We start from the raw sequence: 23621 nt of genomic DNA, 5'->3' as shown, positions 1-23621 counted from the left end.
CCTGGGCCAGCACTTGGGTAGCAGAGACAGGTGGATCTCTATGAGTGAGATAGAGGCAAGCCTGTTCTAAAGACTGAGTTCTAGGCCAGCCAGGGCTACAGAGAAAGACCCTGAAGACTGCCAGAAAACCATTAGATCTGATAATATTTAGCAAAGTATCAAACTATCAAATCAACATCTAAAAAGCTGTGATAAGACAATGATGATGAGCATACCAAGAAAGAAATGGACAATTCCACTCACAGGAGCCTTAGGCCAGAGATGGCTCTAGCAGTGCGGCATAAGATGTCTGCAAGACAAACTCTGGGGGAAACTTTAACAAAGACACTAGACGATGGAACGAACTCCCGTGTTCATGTATTGTCAGAATTAATATTGTGGAAAAGGTTATTTTGTCTAGTATGAGCTATAAACTCAATGCAATCCTCATCAAAATCCCAATAATATCCTTCACAGAAATAGGAAAAATAATCCTAAAATTCATAGGAAGCTTAATAGCCCCTGAGTAGTGAAGGAAAACAAGCAAACAAACCAATGTTAGACATATCTGAATTCTTAAGTCCATACGATACTGCAGAGCTTTAATAATAAAAGCAGCACAGTCCTAGCCCAAACATGCAGATGGAGTACTGAACACCCGGAAATAAGTCCACCAAATGCAGCACCCGATTATTTTTTAATTTTCTTTCAAGGAAGGGCTTCTCTGTGTAGCTGGCCTTGAACTCAAGAGGTCCACCTACCTCTGCTTCCCAAGTGCTGGGACTAAAAGTGTGCCTGGCAAAACTCAAGGGTTCTAAGATAGACAATTTCTAATAGGGATGCAGATTTTATAAAAAGAGCATTTCAGCAACTATGTGCTTGGATGGGCTGGGCTGAAGAAAGTAGGCAACTTATTGGTTAGAGAGGACTGATTTCCTGTTTGCAGGCTCGGTTCACCACTGTCACCCCAGACTGACAGGCTGCACCGGCTCTTCATGTGCTCTCTTTCATCTCCTCTTGGATTTCCATGATGGGAAAAACAGGCACTACCCTGGAGGACTGTGTATTTCTGGCTGACAGTATGTCAGCATGCCCAGATTGTGGGTGGAGGCCAATCAGATAGCAGGCAGACTCTTGTTAGGTTTAAGCTGAAAATCCCTACCCAAGTGCTATGCTTCAGGAAGTGCTACCTGAGAGCAAAAGGAGAAGCATTTCTTTCGGTTGATCCGAGGGAGAAGTGTCAGAGCAGAGCATCACAGTCAGGTTGGAAGAACCGGAACATTTAAAATGATACCAAAGGCTGAAGAAACAACTGCTGACTAAGGCCACCATCAGGCAGTCAGGCAGGATCAAGGGAGACGTGGACTGTGTGAGAAGGCCAAGCCCAGGAGCTCTCAGTAGAGAGCTCTCTCAGGTAGGGGTCCCATAGGACAGTCCCTTAGGGCCTCAAGACCAGTCTCTGGCCACCCACACCCTTCTCAGACTCCTGCGAGCCCTCCAGTCCTGCAGTGGGGAGCTCTTCAGTGGCTCTTAAACAGCTGCAAGTTATGTCTCCAGTCACAGCTTTTCTCCCAAACAAACCCCCATCCCCACCCAGAAACCATCCTCTCTACTGCGTTTACTGGATCCCCCATTTTCCCTAGGATAAAGGCTGTAGAATTAAGGTCTCACTGAGTTAGGAACAGTCAAAAATAGTCATAAAATGATCCCGATTGTTGGCTCCTCATCAGAGCCTGACTGGTATCTGATTGCTCTACACTACAGTATGTGTGTGTGTGTGTGTGTGTGTGTGTGTGTGTGTGTGTACATGTGTGTGTTTATTCCTTTAATCTTTACTATATCTCTATGTGTGCACTACTGGTAAATCATTTTTATCTGTGATGAAACTGAGGCACAGGGAGATGGGTTGATAAGTAAGTGGTAATGCTTCCAGCCCAGGTAGATGGCTCCAGGCTCTACATCCCTTAATCCACACTACCACGCTTCCTATGCACCTGATATACACACTGCTTTCCAGCCTAGAGGTTCCACCTCTTTCCCTGTCATCCATCTGCCTCATCCTGCTAATATCCTGGTATCCTGTAAGAGTCTACTGAAGTGCCATCTACTTCAGAAAGGCTTTGCTGCTGACAGCCCCCAGGCTGGCTGAGAGTCATGGCACATGTCTGTCTCTCTAGCTATACACAGCTTTTCTTGCTCTGTTTCTTTGTCTCTGTCTCAATTCTTGTTGTGCTGTGATATGATGTATTTACATGCTTGCATTCCTCATCAGACTACCTTGGGACATCATTAATTCTTTACACATTTTAAAATATTTATTAAGAGCTGATTTTGGAGCTGAGATGTGGCTCTGTAGAGTGCCCTGGGTTTGATCCCTAGCACTGAATAAACCAGGTGTGATGGTGCACACCTGTAATCCCAGCAGTTAGGAGGTAATGCAGGAGGCTCAGAAATTCAAGGTCATCCCTGTCTATATAGCAAGTCTGAGGTCAGCCTCAGATATATGAAACATGCCCCCACAACACGCACACACAGACACACAAGCTGCGTATGTGTCAGCTGCATTGTGGCAGAAAAATACTGAGTGTAACAGAGGGAATTCTTGCTCTCGTGAAGTGCACAGAATAGTAGCTGTGGGACAGGACAGACACTAAGAGAGATCACAAAGATTTGAAGCCCCAGTATAATAATACCACATAATATGACAAGAGGGAAGGGGCCAGAGGAGGGAGATTTATGTTGAGATCCAATAGCTGATGGGAACCACTTAGTGACAGGGAGATGGTCTGGAAGAAACATGAGGAACAACATTCAGAAGCCCTCAGCTAGGAGCAGGAGGGATAAGGGGGGTGGAGTATGTGTGTGTGTGTGTGTGTGTGTGTGTGTGTGTGTGTGTGTTTTGTTTTCTCTTTCCCCATGTGGCAGGGATTTCAGCAGACACATTACAATAGAGGTAAACACAGAAACTCTTCAAGAATCACTATGCTGTCATTCCAACACACATGAACAAGAGGTTAGGGTGCTGGGAAACGCACAAGCAGCCCTTTTTAGGGCAGTGACTGAGAAAGCAGGTCCCAGTTACTCACACTTTGAAAGGGACTTAAATAATTTAGAAGGAAGAAGATCCCAGGGTTCTTGGACTTTCTGCCCTCAATGCTTAGATATCTGACTGAAGACGAAAGTCTGGAGAATTCAGGGAGCTAAAAGAAAAATTAGTGAGGCTAAAGGAGGGCTGCAGAGGTGTGTGATTAAGCATTTCATGGTAAAAACTCAAGAATGCTCCGGAAGGCTTGCTAGTGAGCAAGCCAGTGGTTGGAACCTGCATCAGGACCTGATGGAAGCTGGGGGAAGAAGCAAGTGCATTCTTCAGGGAATAGAGCAAATGAGAAGCTGATCTGAGCCACACTTCCAGCTTCCTATTACTCCCTCGTCATGTGACACCAGGCCACCTGTACCCGCTTCTTATGCTACCTTGGGGACAAGTCATACTGTCCCAGAAGTCACACTGTCCCTAAGCTCAAAGCTCCTCTAGAAGGCATCTCAGCACTTCTCCCATGGAGACAGCCATACTGGGCACAGGCTGGGGGTGTGGCCCCGAGTACCCCAGGCAAGCCCTAGTGGGTGGGCCACATACTGACCTTAGCTCAGATCTAGATCTGTTCTCTGCCTGCCCCACCTCAGCACTAGCAGCTCCATCCTGTTGTTTGTAGGTCTCAAACTCTGGTGTTATCCTCAACATTTTCCTCATATTCCACCCCAGCAAATTCTATTAGTGTTAATTTCTGAATCCCACCAGAATCGAATGACGCCTCCTGCATCCTTACCACCACTGCAGTCCAGCTTACCATCATCAGGTCACACAGTGAGACTGCAATAAACCCCACTGGTTTGCCTGCCCTGTCTTTGTCCTGCCCTGGTTACCATTCTGAATATGAGATGATCATTCAAAATTAAAGCCAGACCATACCACCTCACCTGCCCAGATTCTCCCAGGAGTTCCCTATAGGGCTCGGCCCACCTGACCAGCTTATGAGGCTTGTCTTGTTCATAGTTCGCCTCCCTGCTCCAACCTGGCAGCCCCCAGAAGTGAAATTGTGCCTTGCTCACTGCTGCGGCCCTCACGTTTACAACAGGGTCTGCAAATGGCAGGCACTTGGTAAATCTTTGTGGAATGAATGCAGGACCGGCTTGAGAAGACTAGCAAGTAGATAATACCACCAACCTACAGGCCCCGGCTGCCTGAGTCCCAGCTGGTCTCCTTGGCACGCTGGAGTTGAAAAGAACATAGTAAAAGTAAATGGGGTGTCTATGGACAAAACCCTAAATCAGACGGGTCTGTAAGAAGTATGAACAGAGCGGAGAAATAGAAACGGAGAGGACACAGTGCTCATTAACACCAAGAGCCGGCTAAGCAGTGCAGAAAGACCCGAGGGCAAGCTGTACGTCCAGTCTACCCACGCCAGACATGCTCAGCTGCTCTGAGCCACGGGTACCCCTCTGTCACTTCTTCATCTGATTATGCTCTGGGCCTACTTCCAGGGTACCATAGAAAGCAATCCATGGCACAGACAGTCCCCGTGTCTGCAACATGGAAGCAGGGTCTGAGGAGGAATGGGGAGAGGCAGATGATTAGTATAGGAAGCCAAGCAGCTCCATTCCCACTCACGGTTCAAAGCACATGATGGAGAGGCCTCACTTCTCTAACCGAGGCACTGCCATGGGGATATGGGCAGGGTGGGGTGGGAAAAGACAGATTACTGAATTTCAGCTTATTAATGCCAAAGCAAACAGACTGAAAATAATAATTAAAAAAACAAACAAACACCAGAGTTGACCCACCACAGTGAGCCCTGACAAGCTATGTATGATATCCCACCCAAACCAAGACAAGGCATTTCCCAGAAAAACATACCCTTCCTCTGTCTCATTGATGATGTCACAGATCTCCATGTTCAGTGTCCAGTCCTCGCTCTGCAGGGAGCCATCCGTTGCCTTCTCTGTGGAATCAGAAAGAAACTGCTTTATATTTCTCCTGGAATATGGGTCCCTGAAAGAAATGGAAAGAGACTAGAACCACTACTTCTAGGGCTACTGATTTCACGGGAGAACATGAAGGAACACTCAGCCTAAGGGCCAAGGTTGTCTAGTCTCTGAATCCCATATCTAGGAGGCCTGAGCCACTACAGACCACAGATTTCAGAGCCAAACCACCAAGCTAGAACATAGGCTCTACGACTTACAAGTACCAAACCTAGTTAAAACTATAGCATACATCTCATCAGAAAAGTTAAATGGCCTAATGGGTGTAATCCCTTAGGAAACCGCCTGGCACACAGCCAGTCCTCTATAGATATCCGGCATCATAATCATGAAAAAGCATCTGTGGTGGTTAAAACCTCACCTCAGGAGAGAAGGAAGAAGGGAAAGTGAGCTGCAGCAGGTATGACATCACAGCTTAGATCTTAATCCCCGACCCATGCACCCTGCCCCCATCCTGTCCAAAACATCTGAGGCTAAGAGCTTAGTTGCCAATCTCTGGTGCCACTGGAAGGTGGTGGAGCCTCCTAGAAAGGATCTGGGAAACTCTTTGCTTCCTAGATGCTGGAGGGAGCTGTTTTTGCTCACTCACATATTTCCCACCAACAGAGCCAACTGACCTTGAACTGACACCATTTGTCACAATGACGCAAAGCTCACTAAATGAAACATATGGTGTTGAGTCCCTGACATATAACAACCTGCTGAGCATTTAATGGAGGAGAAAGGACAATCCTGGCATTGAAAAAAACCGTGGTTCTTGGGGCTGGAGGGATGGTGGTTAAGAGCACTAGCTGTTCTTCCAGAGAACCCAGGTTCCATGCCAACACCCACAGGGTGGATTGCAACCGTCTATAATTCCAGTTGCAGAGAATCATGCCTGGGCATGAGGCATGAATGTAATACATAGACATATATGCAGCAAAGCATAATAAAATAACTGTTTTAAAAATAACTTTTCGTATGCAAAAAGATAGTTGTACATTTTCTTACACTATATTAACTCAATTTATTAAGGATGTGAACACAGTGTTGAAAACTGTAAAACTCTTAGAAGAAAGCAGGGAGAAAGCTCCATGACACATGATTAGACAATAATTTCATGGATCTAACACTAATGGCATAAGCAGTCATTATGGAGAAATACAGACACTAGACTTATCAAAATAAAAACTTCTGGGACTCAGTGGCAGGTAATATATATGTATGTATATATAACTTTGGAGTAGAGATATAGTTCAGTGGTAAAATTTTGTGGAGCTCTGAGTCTAGTCCTTAGCATTACAACAACAACAACCACAACCACCCCACAATAGATGTCATCTCATACTCATTGTGTGTGTGTATGTATGCATGTATGTATGTATGTATGTATGTATGTATGTATGTATACAGATGTATTTAATCTTATTTTTTGTTTCTGAGTGTTTTTCCTGCATGTCTGTCTGTGTACCACATGTATGCAATGGCTGTGGAGGGCAGAAGAAGGCATCAGATCTCCTGAAACCATAGTTACAGATAGTTGTTAACTGCCATGTGGGTGCTGGAAACTCAACTCTGATCCTTTGGAAGGCCAGCCAGGGCTCTTAACAACCACTGGGTCATCTCTCCATTAGCCATTATTTTTAAAATATAAGATAATCAGTGTTAGTAAAGATGTGGAAAGACTGGAACCCTTCTTCTCTATTGAGAATGCAAAACATTACAGAGATTACAGAAACACTATTGTGTATCCTCAAGAAACTAAACACAGAACCCATAACTTATGTTTTGGGTATTTCCTTTCATAGAGGCATGTGTTTACTCATGCTCACAGCAGAGCTGTCCACAGTGTTCCAAGGGTGAAAGCTGATACCCACACATAGGTTAATGGATATACACACAATGGACTCGTCAGCCTCACGGAGGAAGGAAATTCTGGTACCTGCTATATCAGTGAACCCTGAAGATAGTGTTCTGAGTGGAAGCAGCCAGGTTCAAGGACAAATGCTGCATGGTCCCACTCCTGTGACGTTTGTAAGGTAGTCACAGGAGTCAGAAAGCAGAATGGGGATTGCTAGGGACTGAGGAAGAATGGGGAGCTGTGCTCAGTAAACACAGAGCTGTTTCTGAGATGGATGGCAGTGATGGTTGTACAACAATGGAAGCATACTTAATGCTACACAACTGTATGCTCAAAAATGGCTAGAATAAGCTAGACAGTGATGGCGCCTGACTTTAGTCACAGCACTTGGGTGCCAGAAACAGGTGGATCTTTGAGTTCAAGACCAGCCAGGTCTATACGGAGAGTTCTAGGACAGCCAGGTCTATATGGAGAAACCCTGTCTTGAAAAACAAAAAATCAAAACACAATGAAAAAAATGGCTAGAATGCTAACTTTTATCGCACACACAGAAAACAACTTTAAAAATCATCTAAGTGGGGCAGTGGTAGCATACAACTTTAGTTCCAGCACTTGGGAGGCAGAGGCAAGTGGAACTCTGAGTTTGAGGCCAGCCTAGTTTATAGAGCAAGTTCCAGAACAGCCAGGGTTATACAGAAAAACATTGTCTCAAAAAAAAAAAATCATTCAAGGGCTGGAGAAAGGGCTCAGTGGTTAAGAGTACATGGTACTCTGAATGAGAACAGTCCCCATAGGCTCATGTATTCGAGTGCTTAGTTACTGGGGTGGCACCATTTGAGAAGAATCAGAAGGATTAGGATCTTCTTGGAGGAAGTGTGTCACTGGGAGTAGGTTTTTAGGTTTCACAAGCCTGTGCCAGCCAGGATCTCTCCCTTGGCCTGTGGATCAGAATAAAGATCTTAGCTACTGCTCCGGCAACATAGGAATCACCATGCTCTACACCACTGATCAGAGACTAAGCCTCTGAAGCTATAAGCAAGCCCCTAGTTAAATGTTTTCTTTAATAAGAGTTGCCTTGGTCATGGTGTCTCTATACAGCAACAGAATAGTGATGAAGACAGAATTTGCTGTTCTTCTAGAGGACCCAAGTTTGGTTCCCAGTACCCAGGTCAGGCAGCTCATAACTCCCACTTCAGGAGATCCAACACCCTTTTCTGTCCTCCATGGGCATTTATACTCAGATACACATATTTTCTCTCTCTCTCTCTCTCTCTCTCTCTCTCTCTCTCTCTCTCTCTCACACACACACACACACACACACACATACACACATACATACACACACTTTAAATCACCCAGAGAGGATGAAAAAGTACAGATAGATCAATGGACTTGCTAGTTGGAGAGAACAGAGACGTGAAGACTACTGTTAACAGGGAAAATAAGACTAGAAGCAGGCTCAGGATCAGAACTAGACCTTTTCTCTCTGGGCTGTGAGCCCCATGATGGAAAGGACTACATCTCTTTCACCTTTTCCTAATGAAAGACCAGGAGTTAAACAGACTCCCTGGTAGGCAGACAGACAGGGAGGTGGGCCATGGCTAGGTAACAAAGGTGAATTTCCAAGATGGCCAGCTCCACACCCTTCTGACTTGACATAAAAAGCTGGCAGCTTTTATGTCTCACTAGCAGGGCCCCTGTTGACAGAGTGGCTCATCAAGTTCAAGGCCATATCAGGACAGGTCACACAACAGTTGCAGACCAATCAACCATCCTATTTGTCTTCAAACTGACCAACCCTAAAGTGGGAAAGGAAAACTCTTCAGAAGCTTTAAAACAAAACACCAGCCCTCAAGAAGAAACTGGATTTTGGCTTTCTGAGTCCCTCCTCTGCTCTGTGGATGTCTTTTCCTCTGTGTCTTGAATGTCTGTTTCCTCATCAACGATAAATATCTTTCTTTAAACACTGATTCTGTTTATGGTGCTGGAGATTTCTCTGCTGCTACCTGTTACATTTCAGAGTTTTCCTGCTTCTTACCTTTCTGGCAGAGAAAAAACAAACCTCATGAAGACGCCTAGACTGTACCATTTCCAGACCCCTTGCCTGTAACGTCAGCAGACCACTTGAGAGCTGTGTAGCACATCTATGTTTGATGAAGGTCTAGATTCAAGCTCGTAGTCCTCAGCACTGTTTAAACACATGGCCTTTCGAGGAGTATTTAGGACACACGTACCCAAAGATTCTGATCTGATTAAAGGAGGTATCCAGTCACCATTCTAGGAAGCCTCCTGGTAATGCAGATGTGTGGCCAAGGTTAAGGACTGCACCTTGTATGGTGGACTGCACCCTCTGTTTGTGCTCTACAGACGGGCAGTGAGAGGCAGACCAGGCACTTTCCTCTAAGAGTTCAGTCTCACTGCCCTATATGCAGAGTCTGTCACTGTGTGCTAAGGGATATACACATCCTCCTCCGAAGTTCCTTAGCACTAGAGCACAGATACCAACAACCAACAGTATGTGGCATCCCCAGTTAGCACCCAGGCTGGACAGTCAATGTGAGTTTCTTAATCATCTCTTTCTCCTCAGCTTCTAAAATGGTATGTGGCACATCTCAGGTTCTTGTCAATCTTGAGAAAATGGCATTTGGACCACATGGCTTTACTTTGCCTTGAAGTTGTACACAGAGTTGCACTGAAATGTACAGCCTGGTCAGAGGGCACTGTGTGAACCTTCTCTTAAAGTTTGTCCTCTTGACTCTTCAGTGGAAATGGAATTTCTATTGTGAACATTCACAAAGGATGCCGGGAGGCTGAAGCAGTAGGTAATAATGGTCGTGAAGCACCTGCTTCATGGGAGCTACGCCTACCTCACTGATAGTGACAGGAATCCAGAAACTTCACTGCATATTATTGACCCATTACCCAATGAGCTTTCTACCCATCAAAACCTCATTTTCTTCTTTCTCCAGCTTGGCCTGAAGTACCCTGAATGCTACTTCTTTGTTCTGATAACTCTGGGCTTCTGCCCACACTTGCTGACTGGGGAGATAATTTGGCTGTTTTCTTCTCCAGACTCACCAAAAGAATGTCGCTGAATGCAAAATGCTAAACCAGTGCTCTTTTGCCTTCTAGTGCTGGCGCCTCTGAAGTCTGTATATTTAGCATCCAAGTGTAGATATGGCAGCCAAGAAACCAATCCACTGAGAGCTCCTCTCAGCAGGCTGCCTTAGGACTGATGCATGGGAGGGGTGGATAGGCAAGAAAACCATGCCCCAGAGAGTATGAGCACTTCTGTCAGGGTCAAGGCTTGAGGGATTTCTGGCCCAGGTCCAACATCAGGCTGGGAGTAGTCTTTTCTGAATGAAGCAAATGCTGTGACAACAATATTAAGATAATATGGTGGGATGTATATCTGAGTGCTTTATTCTGCTCATTCCAGCTCCTGGCCATTAGCACAGCCCCAGGAAGGTCAACATTTTGCAAGCACGGTCACTGTCGTATTAGTCTTTATCCATCCCAGCTCATGGCTGGCTGGAAGGATTTGCCTATCGCTCCCTGGAGCACTGCATTTCTACCACTACACCAAGTTTTATTTTAGGATTTGACAATTTACGTGTCAAAAGAAATGAACTTTGTTCTCCTCTAGCCTGGAGACCAGACTAAATAAGGGAGGCCACATTGAGTGGCCTCAATCCCAGAATCAATCAGACACAACTTTGTTCCCATCTGATGGAAATTCTTTTATGAAAAGAAAAATAAGAATTGATTGAGCTGCTCTGACGGCCTTGATTCCCTCCTCTGGCTTCAGCAGGCGTGGCTTTCCAATGAAGCAGGAATGAAGAAGCACTCATTTTGGGTTGGTTCCTTATAATCAAAGTGAGTATCATTTGGCTCGAAAATCCAAAACCTCAGTAATTGAAATAAACGTGCTGACCCTAAGAATAAGTTGCCATGCCTTTGAACCGACCCTTGCTGGTACTATTAGAGGAAGAAAGGGGTGAATATAAGGTTAATGGATTCTGCTGCTAAACCAAACTTAGAAATAATGCTTCATTGATTTAGCATTTCCTCTATAAAGCCTCCCAAGTCTACATCCCTGGTGGCTTTACCAAAGGGCAGCCTTGGTGAGTATAGCCCAAGTTCTGTGAAGGACTGAAGCACACTGCCTAGGTAGCCTCTCTCCTGGCTGGGCTGCCTTGAAAAGTCAGAAGTATAGGTTCACAGTCAGGCCCCCTTGCTTCAAGATGAGCCTCCTGCTGAAACAGCTGCTGGAGCAAGGCCACAGATGAGCCTCCTCTGTGTGTGACAGAGTAAGGTACTGAGACACCTCTTCTGGGAAAGGACACCTTCAAGGAAGGGGTGTTCAGAGTCAGCCAGTGTGGCAGGAAGAGCAGGGCCTAGATGGCCATATCATTTCGTGGTGAGGCTTTGTGAACTGATCTTACGTGCTTCTGAGGAGCCCTGGGCTGCAGACTACTCTGTTGCTCCAGAGCTACACGGGGACTGAGGCCTCTACCTCGTCAGAGCTTCCGCCCTCACTATCTTCTTCCCTAGCCCAAATGATGGGAGCCTTGTACCACTCTTTCTGGTGTCATCTTTGCCCTTTACCAGCTTGCTGCTCACTCCTCCAGCTGCCTTCCTACAATGCTCTATTTCCTTGATAGTCCCAAAGCTACTGGTTCCTGGCCTTGAACTGTCTTTCTTACATACATGATATGGCAGAGCAGAGCAGACAGGGCACCACAGTGGTGTGTCTGGCTCTTAATCTTACTGATGCTAAAATACTTTTTGATTCCATTCCTCATCTCATATACAAGGATCCAACATTGTCTGCCTCTGTGCCAGCCACACTTGTGCCTTCTGTGGCCCCTGGTTAAGATTACCTCAGGCTTCTATGTGGTTCTGCACTCATCATAAGGGCAGAGTCCCACTATTTGTAAGTGACTCTGCTTTGTCTGGTGGTAAAGGGTCTATTAATACCATGCATGATATAAAAAGAGGGTAAAAAGCTGGAGTTTCATTTTTTTGGGGGGGAATAAGTGATAACTAAAATAATTGCTCTTGGTAGCCCAATGAATTCAGCTGTGCAAATGTTTTAGGAACTAGCTATATATCCTTGCAGTGTGCTTTTACTGCTTGTAAGCACAGCTTTGATTTGGATGTGCAAATTCTAATACTAGATAAAAAATAAGTGTTACTATGTAAGAAATAAGGACATGTCCCACTTACACAGAGACCATTTATCTATCATTTGCTGTGATAAAACACAGTATCCAAAAGCACCTTGGTGAGCAAAAGGTTTATTCCAGCTTATATCTTCCAGACCACACCCTATCACTGAGGGAAGTCAGGACAGGAACTCAAGGCAGGAATCTGGAGGAAGGAAAGGATTCAGAAGCCATGAAAGAACACTGGTTATTAGTTTGCTCCACATGGCTTGCTCAGCCTTGCTCAGCTAGGACAACCTGCCCAGGAGTAGAACCATTCACAGGGAACTGGCAGGCCCTCATCAATTTTCACTCAAGAAGATGCCTGGTCCTAATGGGTTTCCTCCCCTCAGATGACTAGCTTGTGTCAAGCACGGTGGATGTATGGATTGCAGGAGACTTTTATATAAAAGGTGGTGATGGACCTTCTCTTATGAACTAAGATAGAAAGCAGCAGCTTCAGAATCTGTCTGAGATGAAAAACACCACATCCAAACTTGGGCTTTGTTACCAGATGGGACAACATAGAGTAAATACCCAGGCCTTTGAAGCAGAACTGAGATCAATCATGTTACCCTGGCCTAGCAAATGTGAGGCAGAATCTTGTTGTAAATTTGCGTTTCCCTGGTGACTGTGATGCTAAACATCTGTTCATGTAAACACACGGTTACCAGACATTTGTGCATCTTCTTTGGAGATTAACATTCTTTGCCCATTTTTTAAATTGGGTATTTTGGTTTTTTCTGTGGTTCAGTTTTGGAGTTTCTTTACATATTCTAAACATTAATACATTATCTGTTATATTCCTTACAAATATTACCTCCAATTTTGTAGGTTGGCTTTTCATTCTCTTGAAAATATTCTTTACACATAAAAAGGGTTGTTTTTATCTTTTGAGAGAAGACCTCACTGTACAGCACGAGTTGGCCTAGAACTCAGGATCCCTCAACTACTATTTGAGTGCTAGGATTATAAAACTACACATGACCACACTCAACCAAACAAGTTTTCATTTCGATAAAGTCACATTTATTTTTTTCTTTTGTTGTTTTTATTTTTTTGGTGTCACACTCAAGAAATTGTTAAATCAATATGATTTTCCTCCTGTTTTCTTCAAAGACTTACAATTTAGGCTCTTTTCCTTAGGAATTTGATCAATCTGGAGTTAATTTCTGTATGTGGTATAAGATAAAGGCCTAACTGTATCACTATGGGTGTGTATTTATTTCTCCCAGCACCACTAGTAAAAATCATGATTCTTACTCCACTAAAGGATCTTGGTGGGGCTGAAGAGATGGCTCAGTGGTTAAGAGCACTGACTGCTATTCCAGAGGTTCTGAGTTCAACTCTCAGCAACCACATGGTGGCTCACAACCATCTGTAATGGGGTCTGATGCCTTCTTCTGGTGTGTCTGAAGACATTGACAGTGTACTCACATATATAAAATAAATAAATCTTTTTAAAAAAGGGGGAGGTGTCCTGGCACCGTGCTGAAAGCACAGTGAGCATATGTGAGAGCTTACTCCAGGGCTCTTGCCTTTACTCTGCTATTGGTCTCTAGATCAGCCTTGAGGTCAGAACTATGCTGCTTTGATGATCTAGTTTTACTGTAATTTTGAAGCCAGGAAATAAGCATCTTCCAACTTTGTTCTTTTCCAGATTTTGCAGCTTCCCTCGGATTTTGTGGGAATTCTACAACAGAATTTTTTTTAACTTTTACAAAGACTGTGAGTGGCATTTTAATAGATTTGCCCACATCTATGGATTATTTGGGGCAGCACTAATATATTTTTTAAATTTTAATTTTTATGGCATTGGTGCTTTGCCTACATGTATGCCTGTGTCAGGGTGTCAGATACTCTGGAACTGGACTTATAGACAGTTGTGAGATGCCATGTGGGTGCTGAGAAGTGAAGCCAGGTCCTCTGGGAGAGCAGCCAGTGCTCTTAACCACTGAGCCATCTCTCTAGATATCCTCCCCCAAACATTAATATATCTTAATTCTGTCTTCCCTTTCATTTAATAAAAATTGTCTGTCCATTTACTTGTCTTTAATTTCTTTCAGCATTGTGTGTCTATGTTTATGTATATATTGCTGGTATGTTTGTCTGGTATTCTAAGACAGTCTTGATATGCTGCCCAGGCATATCCAGGCAACTCCACAAAGAGCTCCGTTAGCAGGAAAAAACCCTTAAACTTGGCTTGGTTCATCTTTAAGGTAAAGGAGCCAAATATTTAAACCCTAGGGTGTTTAGAACCAGCTAGGAAAAAGAGCTGTACTTCCTGCCCTCGGAAGTAGGCAGGAAATGGGGCGGTACGGTGCTATTGCTAATCACACAGCAGACTCTTGCCCACAAAGCTACTGGTCTAAATCTTCAAGGAATGCACACTCATCCCTTTAAATAGAAAAACAAAAAAGAGAATGAAAATTACAGCTTACCAAGCACACAACCTTCAACTCCAACAATCCTCCCATAGCCTCTTGAGTATTTGTGCAAACAACCGTACCTAGCTTCTTGCAGCAATATTCTGCAGTGCACAGTATACAACCCCACAGCCCTCCACAAAGTATTGCAGGGCTAGCATTCCTGCAGCGGGACAGGGTAGAGACAGAACTGCCTGAAGCCCAGAAGCCTGCAGACCAGCTAGTCTCTATCCATCACGACAGAAACAAGAGAAACTAGGCCTCTACAAGACAGCAGAAGAAAATCAACCCCTGAGCTCTATATGCACAGTGTACCATCTGCAGGCTCATGTTTACACACACACACACACACACACACACACACACACACACAAACACATTATTGTTTTATTCTTTATTGGTAGAAACACTAATGTTCAAATAAATCACATTTCAAAAACTATTTATAAGAAATAGCCCCCAAGAATACTGAAGCTGCTGTTGGGGGGAGGGAAATATTTAACACTGTAATTTTCTTAAATATGTGTGACAGAGGGCTGGCAAGATGATTCATTGGGTAAAAGTGCTTGCTACTAAGATTGAAGACCAAAATTTGATCCACAGGACCCACATCTTAAGAAAGAACAGACTCCTGCAAGTTATCCTCTGCCCCTTCCCACAAATGAATAAACATAATAAAAATAAAATTTAAAAAATATGTGACAGAATAAAAATCCAATTTATTTTCTATAACAATTCACATTTTTTTCAATATTTTCTTGAGATATAAAAGTTCTCTGCTGACCAATCAAGCACTACTTGTCCACATGTAGAACCCCCACTGCTGGAAAAATTCCATTCTCTCCCAAGAAAAGAAATTTGAAGGCTGGGCTGCAGCTCTTCACAATTTATCTTCCTCCAATTGTCAACCTGCACAGTAATCTGCTGTCCCTGCCATCCTCAGGCTCTCTGACACAGACGACAGGAAAGGCCCCGTCTCCCATGTGTGCTATGGACCACTCTGAAGGATGTGGAAACTCATTAATGCCTTGCTCACAGAAAGACCCTTTGAGAAGAGCAGTTTGGCCTTTTGTGCTTTGATGGCTGCCATGGCAGGGTTTCTGAGCCTTCAACATCTGTTAGCCTAGCATTTACTGTTCTCTTTCCCATTGGATGTCTTCTGTTTCCTTCTCTTCCTTAACTAGCCTGGCTACCATTTCCAGTTCTTTGTTGAATAGAAGTAGTAAGAATGAGCACCTTTTGCCTACACAGACCCATCAAAGCACAACCACACCACGAGCACACATGCCAGAAGGCTCAGCTCAGCTTTATCCCACAGAACAGCAGTCTCTGCTGGAGGCAAAAGCAGTAACTACATGAGGATCCGGGGCTCACCTCTGACCTAGGGCCTTGCTCCAGCCCAGCCACTATGGAGCCAACACCTCACTAACTAGATGCCTTCTGATGGACCACAGTACCTCAAGGGACAGCCATGGAGATTTCCAGGCAAGTCTGTGTTCTGATAAATTCTACCTTTTTTAGTGGCTCATGAGCCAAAAGTACATTTTGCTCCTTACCTAGATTTGAAGTTGAGTGCCTGCCTTTAAGTGGCCGACACTGCTGGACATGGTGACACATACCTATAATCTTGCACTGGGAGGCTAAGGCAGGAGGGTCACAAGTTCAAGATCAGCTTGGACTACATTAGAGAGCCTGTTTCACATTCCCATCCCACCTCTCTCCTGCATAAAAAAGAAGCTGGCCTTGTACTGCCAGGGCCCTTGAACGTGACATCTTGACTGGAATGTTTGCAGAGGCCCCAGGTGGCAGGCCCCGGGTGGCAGGCAGCAGGTAGACTTCAGGGCACATGAAATGCACTTCATTTGTGCATCACAGTGGCAGCTTTGGATAGCAGTGAACTCAGACTTCTGCAGTCTTGGTCCTTCTAGTGACTGGGGTACCCCAGGGTACCAGACCTTTCCCATATTTGTAATAGAGAGTAACAACAGATTTCTTTTACACAGTTGCCTGAAGGGAAACTAAATACCATAGAGAAAACACCTGCTGGAGCCTCCCCTCCCAGAGAACTCCTCCTCCCCAGGCGTGTGAGGAGATGATACTTGTTACTATTGTCTGCAGGCTCTCCTTGCCAGTGCCATTCCCTCCAGACCTCTGTGAGTGCTCACGGATCACCACTGCCACCTACAGGACAACAGTTCACCAGATTCAAGATCCAGGAGATCCAAATGTCCTTTAACCCTTTCATATTTCTGGGTTTCTGAGCCAGAATGTTCATGATGGAAGACATGCAGAGATCCCTTAGCAGGAAGAAGCCTCGAAACCTGGCTTGTTTCATCTTTAGGGTGAAGGGGCAACAACAACACACTTTTAAAAAATGATCTAAATATTTAAACTTTTAGGGGATTTAGAACCAGCTAGTAAAGAGGTGTACTTCATCATGGCTCTTGGAAGCAGGCAGGAGGCAGGAGAGGACTACAGTGTTGTTGCTGGTCCTCCAGTAGCCCCTTGTCCTCGAAGCTACTGATCTAAATCTTCAAGGAATGCACACTCATCCCTTTAAATAGAAAAATAGAACAGAGGATGAATCTTGCTATTTACCAAGCACACAGCCTTCAGTCTGGACCACAAGGATGGAACCTGGTACCTGACCATACTGAGCAACTGTCTGACCACTGGGCACATCCTCAGCTCCTTCGCCCTCCCTTTCCTTTCCAGTCAGGTTTGCAGTTTTTAACAAGTGAAGAAAGCCTAAGAAGTCACCTTGATGCAGGGCAGGAGGTAGGAGGTTCCAGTAACCACATGACCCCCATCCTCCAGCTGGACCTGGTCTTGTAACCTAACCTGTTCCCAAACAGGGAACAGCAGGGACAAAGGAGCAGACTGCCTATAGCAGCCTTCCTGACTGCAGGTGTGGGCTCCAAGACCTCGGTAAGAGGGGCAGAGGGCACGTGGACTGACCTTGTCCTTTCTTCCCTCTTTATTAATACCCTTCCTGTTTTGAAGCAATTTTAGATTTACTGAAGTGGCACCAACAGTCCAGAATCCCCATCTCAGTTTCCTCCCACGTTGGCATGTTATATAACTAAGTGTGCATCTGTCAAAACTTAAACATGGAACACAGTGTAGTACTATTAGCTAAACTCCAGACACTACTCACACTTCTTCAGCCTTTGCTCTGTATTTCTGTGCTGAATCCAACCCAGAATACAATACTCCAGTTAGTTTTTACCCCTTTAACACTGTTCTGTGTTCTTTAAAATCTGACAAACCCACAAACTCACCAACTTGCTTTCCTGCCTAGAGAGTTCCACCCGGCAGACTGCTGTGTATGAGCCAGGATTCCACAGGGCCTCATTAGGGCATCACATCCACCCCTACTCCAAACAAAGAAGCCCTTCAGGCCAGCCCAACAACAGAGAAAATAGGAGCTTGTTAGCCACACAGGCCCAAGGCTGCTGACCCAAGTTCTTTTTAAACTGGAATTCCCTTAAGGGGAATCTGCAGATTTAAAAATGCATGTGGGGTATGTTCACCAGGTGCAGAGTCACTAGTCTGATGTGTTCCTTTCTTCATACTCAATGGAATATTATGTGTGGAGTATATGAGTACAGAAAGGAGCTAGGGAGGGCTGGGATGCAAACATATCGTGGCCATCATCACAGCCACCAGCTACCACCAGGAGAAAGGGCCCCTGAAGAAGCCAGCAGGCTGGGAGAAGGTTGATGGTTTGTCCTAGCCAAACAGGCTGCTCTCTCCTGTTGACTGAGAAAATAAAAGTCTCTTGGGACTCCATGTTCAGGTAGAGCTCTGGCTGAAGCCTAGCAGACACCTTGGTGTGGGAGTTGGGGACATCCTACTGTGGGTCATGTGTTAGGCTGTGATGGGAAGTCAAGAGCCTTTGCCTCAGGGAGTTTAACAAGATCACAGACCTACAAGCAGAGAGCCAGGACACTAGGGACAAATGTTAGCATGGGGTGCGCACCGGGCCTGACAGTCCAAAGGATGGAGAATGATTAGCAATGATGATAGAGGGAGGGGAGGTACAAACAAGGTGGAAGAGCAGGAACCTGGAGGATGAGGGGGATGGAGGAGTGGGGGTGGGGGTGAGGGGAGCAGAGCTGTTAGAGAGCAGAAGACTGAAGGCCAACTTGTAAGAGTCCTCTCACCTTCTGCAGTCTGGGGCTTTTCAAACAGGAGCCCCTGTGACAAATCACTCTGGGAATAGCTTGGAGCTGTACTAAAATACAGACTGTAAGCACAAATCACTCTGGGAACAGCTAGTGTGTGTGTGCTAAAATACAGACTGTGAGTAGGAAGTGTTGTTACTGGAGTTAGGGTCAGAGCTAGGCCTCAGTAGTTCTGTCAAGCTAGGCTCATATAGGGGCCCTCAATAGGCCAATTACAGAGATAAATACTAGGGAAAAGCAGAGAAAGGAGATTTATACCTCATGGCCACACTGGCAAGAGGAACCATGAGAAGTCCAGTGCTGTCCCTCAAGCCCATCTGCACAGTCTGACCACCAGTTTAAGTTCAAAAAGAGAGCAGAAGGTATGCCTAGCTAAGCAGTTCTTACCAAGGTGTGAGCTTGCCCATTGTGTCTTGGTTTATTTTCTGCAGAGTGATCTGAAAAGTTATCAGAGCCATGTGAAATCTCTTCCTGAGTGTCAAGTTCTGCTTCTCACTGGCAAAAGAGGCCTTTTCTTTCTCCAGCTTGACATTCCTGATAGTCAAAGGGGGAGGGGTACAAATGCCTCTTGACAATGCTTTTGTCCCTTTTAGGATAGGTATAGAAGCAAGGACAGGTCATGATAACTGTTTAGTGAAGTAAGGACCCAGGACAGCACACTGATCGAAGGCATGGTTTTTAATCTGATAGACATGGAAGCAGCTGGGCTTAGTGTGATGCAGGGAACATCTCCTACACTCACTAACTCAGTTTGATTGTGGAAAGGCGGGCATAACAGAAAAACCTCCTCAGAGTACACTGAGGGAACTAGTGATAACTATGGTAGGATGTAATAATAATAATAATAATAATAATAATAATAATAACAAATGGGGTGAACAACACGGTGTGTGTGTGTGTGTGTGTGTGTGTGTGTGTGTGTGTGTGTCAGTGCTGGGGATTCACACAAGCCAGTCAAGCACACTACCATTGAGCCTTTACCCTAAATACTCCATCCTATGGAGTTATATCAACTTTTGGGCTGTTATAGATGTTATGAATACAAGTTCATCTGGGGGTGGAAGGATTAAAGCCAAGGCATTGAGTGTCTTAGACAAGTACCCTGCAACTGGGCTCCTATGAACCACACATTATGTGTATTTAGGGACTGGATTTGAGGAAAGATGAATTCAAAAGAAAAACGCCTTGATGTCTCCAAGGCTTTCAGTGCAGCCTCCAGTGGAAAAGCACGGTAGCTGCCTAGGCTCCCACCTAGGGAGCCAGCAAAGAAGCCTTAACTGTGCTCTGCTGGTCAGGGACCAACCAACTCTATGAGGGAGCCAGGGACCACAAGCATTACCATGAACAAAACTGAAAAAGAAGATTTACTTTCTGCCTCAAAGAATCATTATGAAATTCCAAGCCAGGAGAAGCTTTACAGAAGTTACAGGGGCTCATGCCTGCTGTGCTCACTTGTGGCAGAGTGCTTTAACTAACTCCTACAAAGGGCTGTTCTTCAGAACTGGGTGCAGAAAAGCTCCTTGCTACTATCACAGCATCTGCAGTACTCAAAAGCACCCATGGCATCATCAAAAGCAACCCACCTGGGAAAGACTCTGATAGTAGCTCAAATGTTATTCATTCACAGGCCTCATCTGCAGGGCAAGATATCAATAATAAAAGACATCCAAGTCAAAACAGTGAAATTAAACATGTATCTTGAACAGAATACTGCCCACTCTGGGAAGGTCATAGTGAACCATGTCCTGTTCTGTCAAAGTAACATGCATTTCATAACTCTGGAAAAATAATCTGGGCAACAGGTATCAAAGGATATCCCAGGAGGTGAGTTTTTAAAAAAAAATAATACATAAAAATATTTCTGAGGCCATAAAAGGCTCTTATTCTTTGACCTAATAATATTGTTAAGACTCAAAACAGAAACAAATACACTAAAGAAAAAAGTAATGCATAATTCTGCAATCCTATTCGTAATAGTGTGCCCAAGGGAAATGAAATCATTTTCTATACATAAACGTGCTCATCAGTGTGGCTAATTTTATGTCACCTTAACACAGGCTAGAATCATCTGAGAGAAAGAAACTCAACTGAGAAAATGCTTCCATATGATTCTGCTGTGGGGCATTTTCTTAATTAGTGATTGATAGGGGAGGGCACAGCCCTTTGTGGGTGGGGCCATCCGTAGGCAGGATCTAATGGATCCTGGGTTCCATTAGAAAGCAGGCTGAGGAAGCCATGGGGAACAAGCCAGTAAACAGCACCCCTCCATGACTTCTGCATCAGCTCCTGCTTTTAGGTTCCTGCCCTGCTTGAGTTCCTGCCCTGACTTCCTTTGATTATGAACAGTGATGTGGAAGCATAAGTTATAAATAAACTCTTTCTTTCCCCCCATCTAGTCTTTGGTCATAGTGTTTCATCGCTGCAATGTAAGTTTAACTAAGTTGCATGTCACAATTAACAGAAAGTATAAACCCAGATGGTCATAACCCAGGAGACAAATATGGTACATCCATGCAGAAGAACCTCATTCATCACTAAAAAGCCATGGAAGTCAGGTGTGATGGTGCACACCTGTAATCCCAGCACTCAGAGGTTGGCACAGGAAGACTAAGAGCTTCAGAACATCCTGGGCTACATAGTGAGACTCTGCCCCCCCCCCCCAAAGGAATAGCATTCTGATTTGTGCCATAATATGCGGAACCTTGAGGACATTCCACTAAGTGACATGAACCAGTCACAAACAGACAAATATTGTGTGAATGCAATTATGAGGAGTGGGTAGGGTTGTTAGACACAGAGGAACAGGGGATGCTGGTTACCAGGGCCCTGGAGTGAATGGAGGAGACAATAAATCCAGAAAGAAGTTATGAAGTTGTATGGTGGTAGTGGCTACACAAGAATATAAATTTGCTTAATCCCACAAAATGGCTAAAGTGGGGTTCAGCAGTTAAGATCATCTTTGCTCTGGCAGAGGACTCGGAGTTGGTTCCCCCCCTGCCCCCGCCCCCCCCCCCCCCCCCCCCCCCCCGGCACCCACAGCAGGGGGCTCCACCACTTATAGCTCTAGTTCCAGGGGCCCTTAGCTTCAGTTCCTCTTCTGGCCCCCACAAGCACTTTTATCCTCCTGAATGCTAGGACTGAAGGCATGTGTCACTACACTCAGTTCAGCTTCAGTTTTAATTTCGTAATGACAAGTAGAGACCAGTCACCAGTTGTCTAGGACTGTGAGTTGGGAAGAGTGGGGAGTGGGTGCTGACGGCCGTGGAATGATGGAATTGTCCTCACTGACTATAGTAATGTCTGCACAACTCAGGGGATACAGAAACTCACTGAACTCTATACTTTAAGTAAGTGAATAAGTATTGTATTTTAATACAATGCTATTGAAAAGAAAACAAAAATTACCAGGAACATAATTAAAGTATTATTAGTTAAAATTCTCAAAATTCCTCAGAGGTCCTTGGTTTGGTTCCCAGCACCCATATTGGATGGCTCACAACCATGTGCAACTCCAGGTCCAGGGAATCCAACCCCCTCTTCTGACCTCCATGGGTACTGCACTCATGTAGTTCACATACATACACGCAAGCACACACATAGCACATAAAATAATAAATATATTTTTAAAAACTTCCCCAACAGAAAACTGGTGGTTACATAAACTATCATATGTAACCTCATGGGGCCTCAGTTGGATATCATACAGCCATTATAAGTAGCTATAAAAACCAGAGAGAAATATTATGTAATAACATAAAGAAACACAGTCTAAACTAATTTTTTAAAGGATGTATACGGAGAATGTCTGGCTGGTACCACTGGGGAAGAGGTGCACAATTTACATACTTGTTAGTGACCTAGGGCCTCATGTGAAAAACAGCCATTTACTTTTTCTATCAGAAATAGCAAGGCAGATGAAAGAACAAAAACCTAACTTATACCAGTTATTTAGAATGGTGGTAGCAGTGCCTTCTTACATTTGTGATATTCCTAGAAGCTGAATTGTTGTATTAATTTTATGCACTGAAAGAATATAAAGTCCTTGAAGAAAAAAAGGAAGAGAGAGAGAGAGAGAGAGAGAGAGAGAGAGAGAGAGAGAGAGGAGAGACAGCAAGGCACAGGCTCTAGGCTGCCCTGAGGACAAGCAATTTTACTGAATGTACTGACTCTTCTCTAAGGAGAGCTGCCAGCCCCAGTCTCTCAAAGGCACATCATCCTGACCAGCCTCCCTGTTAACACTCCTAGTCCCAGAGGAGGCCACCCAGGACCCTGGCTAATTACTGGATAATCCAAGAGGCCCAAACTGAGAATCAGTCTGAGATGGTAAATACAACAGGGTTGTGAATCGTTTAGGAAGCTGTTCCTATCTGTTATCACTAAAAAGTCAGAAATATCAACATAGAACAAATAGAAGAGATTATAATGTGACCACCTTAAAATATTAAGAGACTTCCTGCACTTCCTAGTATAATATACAGAGGTAGTAGACTTAGTCCCACACAGGTTGTATAACTTATGGAGGCCAGTATGACTTTAAACAGTAGTTTAAACCAACTGGGTCATCTTGAACAATACAGAACAAAGCTTGCCAAGGGAAACATGCAAACAGAATGATCAAATACAGTAGGGAGTAGGCATTTTCCTAGCTTTCTGGAGTTTTTAACTGTAGAAAAAGAAATTTAATGCCATGTAGCTTTTCTCAGTGCTGGAAATGACAGCATGGCCCTGCTTGCTTTAACAGGGTGGGCTCAAGGGGGAGCCTGACACTGCATCACTCCCACACACTGTCAGTTCAAGTATGTGAGAAGGGGGATACAACCAAGTCTCCCATGGGAGTAAAAAGCAGTACCCCTCCCTTCTCTCCTCTCTCCTCTCTCCTCTCTCCTCTCTCTCTCCTCTCTCCTCTCTCCTCTCTCCTCTCTCCTCTCTCCTCTCTCCTCTC

At 44.6% G+C, this 23621-nt stretch overlaps 1 protein-coding gene across 1 annotated transcript in view; it reads right to left on the bottom strand.

The window, feature by feature from the left end:
- Positions 1-23621, bottom strand: part of Tom1l2 (target of myb1 like 2 membrane trafficking protein) — a 119217-nt gene that overhangs the window by 49262 nt on the left and 46334 nt on the right. Inside the window, exon 2 of the mRNA XM_028776455.1 lies at positions 4892-4976. Within this exon, the coding sequence (XP_028632288.1) occupies positions 4892-4976 (85 nt within the window). The remainder of the gene's footprint in view (positions 1-4891; positions 4977-23621) is intronic.

The sequence above is a fragment of the Grammomys surdaster genome, unplaced genomic scaffold (assembly GCF_004785775.1).
Source record: "Grammomys surdaster isolate TR1022 unplaced genomic scaffold, NIH_TR_1.0 270, whole genome shotgun sequence".
Taxonomy (NCBI): domain Eukaryota; kingdom Metazoa; phylum Chordata; class Mammalia; order Rodentia; family Muridae; genus Grammomys; species Grammomys surdaster.
This window is presented reverse-complemented; position numbering and strand designations above follow the sequence as displayed.